General features: G+C 53.2%; 1 protein-coding gene across 1 annotated transcript in view; it reads right to left on the minus strand.

Annotated features, from left to right (window-relative positions):
* Positions 1-1,075, minus strand: part of LOC103774223 (sorting nexin-27-like) — a gene marked incomplete at both ends in the record, with an annotated part of 6,802 nt that extends 5,727 nt beyond the window's left edge. Inside the window, one exon of the mRNA XM_008941611.1 lies at positions 844-1,075. Coding sequence (XP_008939859.1) covers positions 844-1,075 — 232 coding nt within the window. The remainder of the gene's footprint in view (positions 1-843) is intronic.
* Between the last annotated feature and the right edge of the window lie 618 nt (positions 1,076-1,693).

A 1,693-nucleotide genomic window follows, 5' to 3' on the forward strand; every position in this document is an offset into this window, starting at 1 on the left:
TGGGGGGAGACCAAAGCCGTGGAGATGTGGGGTGAGGGACACGGGGCAGTGGGGACCTGGCAGTGCTGGGGGCAGGGGTGGGCTCCAGGAGCTGGAAGGTCTCTCCCACCCAGAACAACTCCACAATTCTATGATGTGTGCACTCTCTACAGCCAGGCAAAGAAGCATAGGAGCTGAGCAAGCTCAGGCTGATCAAGTGGATTAAAAACTCCCCAAATGCTGCAGGAAGAAACAGTTCTGCAGATGAGTGTCTTTGATCAAGCCATTTTGGATCCCTCTCCAAACATCTCCCTACCAGCCATCCTAGATGAGCCAGAATCAACGTTAGTGCTCAGAGGATGCACAGCACTGGGAGGACAGATCCCTTACCCAGAAAATGACTGCCAGGCTCCCCAGAAAATGCAGCAGAAGAGGCAGGGAACACAGAGGAAAAAAAGACTTTTTACAGCTATTTCCCCTGATATTCCCTAAAGGGAGGAGACTGGTGGAGATGGGAAGCTGTGCCTCAGGACATCTGTTCCCTTTGTTTCTCCCTCCATCGCAGATGTCCTGAGCACTTGGTGTGAAACAGGAGATACAAACAGGAACAAAACAACAGCTTCCTGCTCCATCTTCACAAGAGATCAAGTGATTTAAGACACGTTAATGAAAAAGCTTCTTGGCCCATAGGAAATAGCTGCAAAAGAATCACCAAGCCAAAGATGGGCAATCTTAAACAAAGCAGCACCAAACCCAGGCGATCCTACACCAAAGTGCCTCCATCCTGCAGGCAAACAGAGCACATCAGCTCGGGGTGCAGATGTCCAGAGACACCCAGAGCCCCCCCCCCAGGCTGACACTAACCACAAACTTCTCGCTGTTCTGCTCCACGTGCTTGTAGGTGGGGATGGAGATGGGCACGGCCTGTTTCTCCGTGTAGTCATAGAAGGACTGCCCCAAGGAGTCGTCGCTGGGGTCCAGGTTATCAGCCTCGTGGGGAGGCACCGACAGCACCGTCAGGATCAGCTCCTTCTCCCCAGCACGGATCAGGTCCACCACTTGCTTGTGCGTGGCTCCTTCAACGTTCACCCCGTTCCTGAGGGGGAGAGAGAGAGCAGAGAAGTCATAAGTGAGGCAGAGAAGACCACGGAGGCTTCTCACCGTGCTGGGACCAGCCCAGAGACCCACCACATAGCTGCTACCCCCCAAAACCCCTCCAGCTTCCAAGGGTTGCTCCAGCTTCACTCTGGACTAAACACTCATCTTTCCTGTTGGTGATTTCTTGTCTGAACATTGTTCAGTGACTACAGATACAGCTACAAATTCTTTAGAAGGCTGATTTTAATGGAGCACTGAAATTCTGCAGTTGTTTCTCAGTGGTCTCAGAGGGCAGGTTCATAACCAGAAAATGTGCCTTTTCCTGTCAGCTCAAGGCAAACACCAGGAGACCACCAGAACTGGGAAAGAAAACACCCACTGCACAGTGCATCTTGCTCTGCCAGGGCAAAGCCTCCCCCCCTCCTGACCCCCTGACCCAACCCAAAGTGCATCTCCCCAAACCCGCGTCGAAGCTTCCAGGGGAGGAAGCACAAGAAAGCAGATGAGTGAAGAGAGCCACAGGTTTCCACTCCCTAAACTGCTCCAGTCAGGGCATGAGAGCTTGTCCCTCCAGGAGCCCCAGGAAGGTCTGAGGACCCCAACAGAGCCAGGCCAG

Source organism: Merops nubicus, unplaced genomic scaffold (genome assembly GCF_000691845.1).
Source record: "Merops nubicus isolate BGI_N331 unplaced genomic scaffold, ASM69184v1 scaffold106, whole genome shotgun sequence".
Classification (NCBI taxonomy): Eukaryota; Metazoa; Chordata; class Aves; order Coraciiformes; family Meropidae; genus Merops; species Merops nubicus.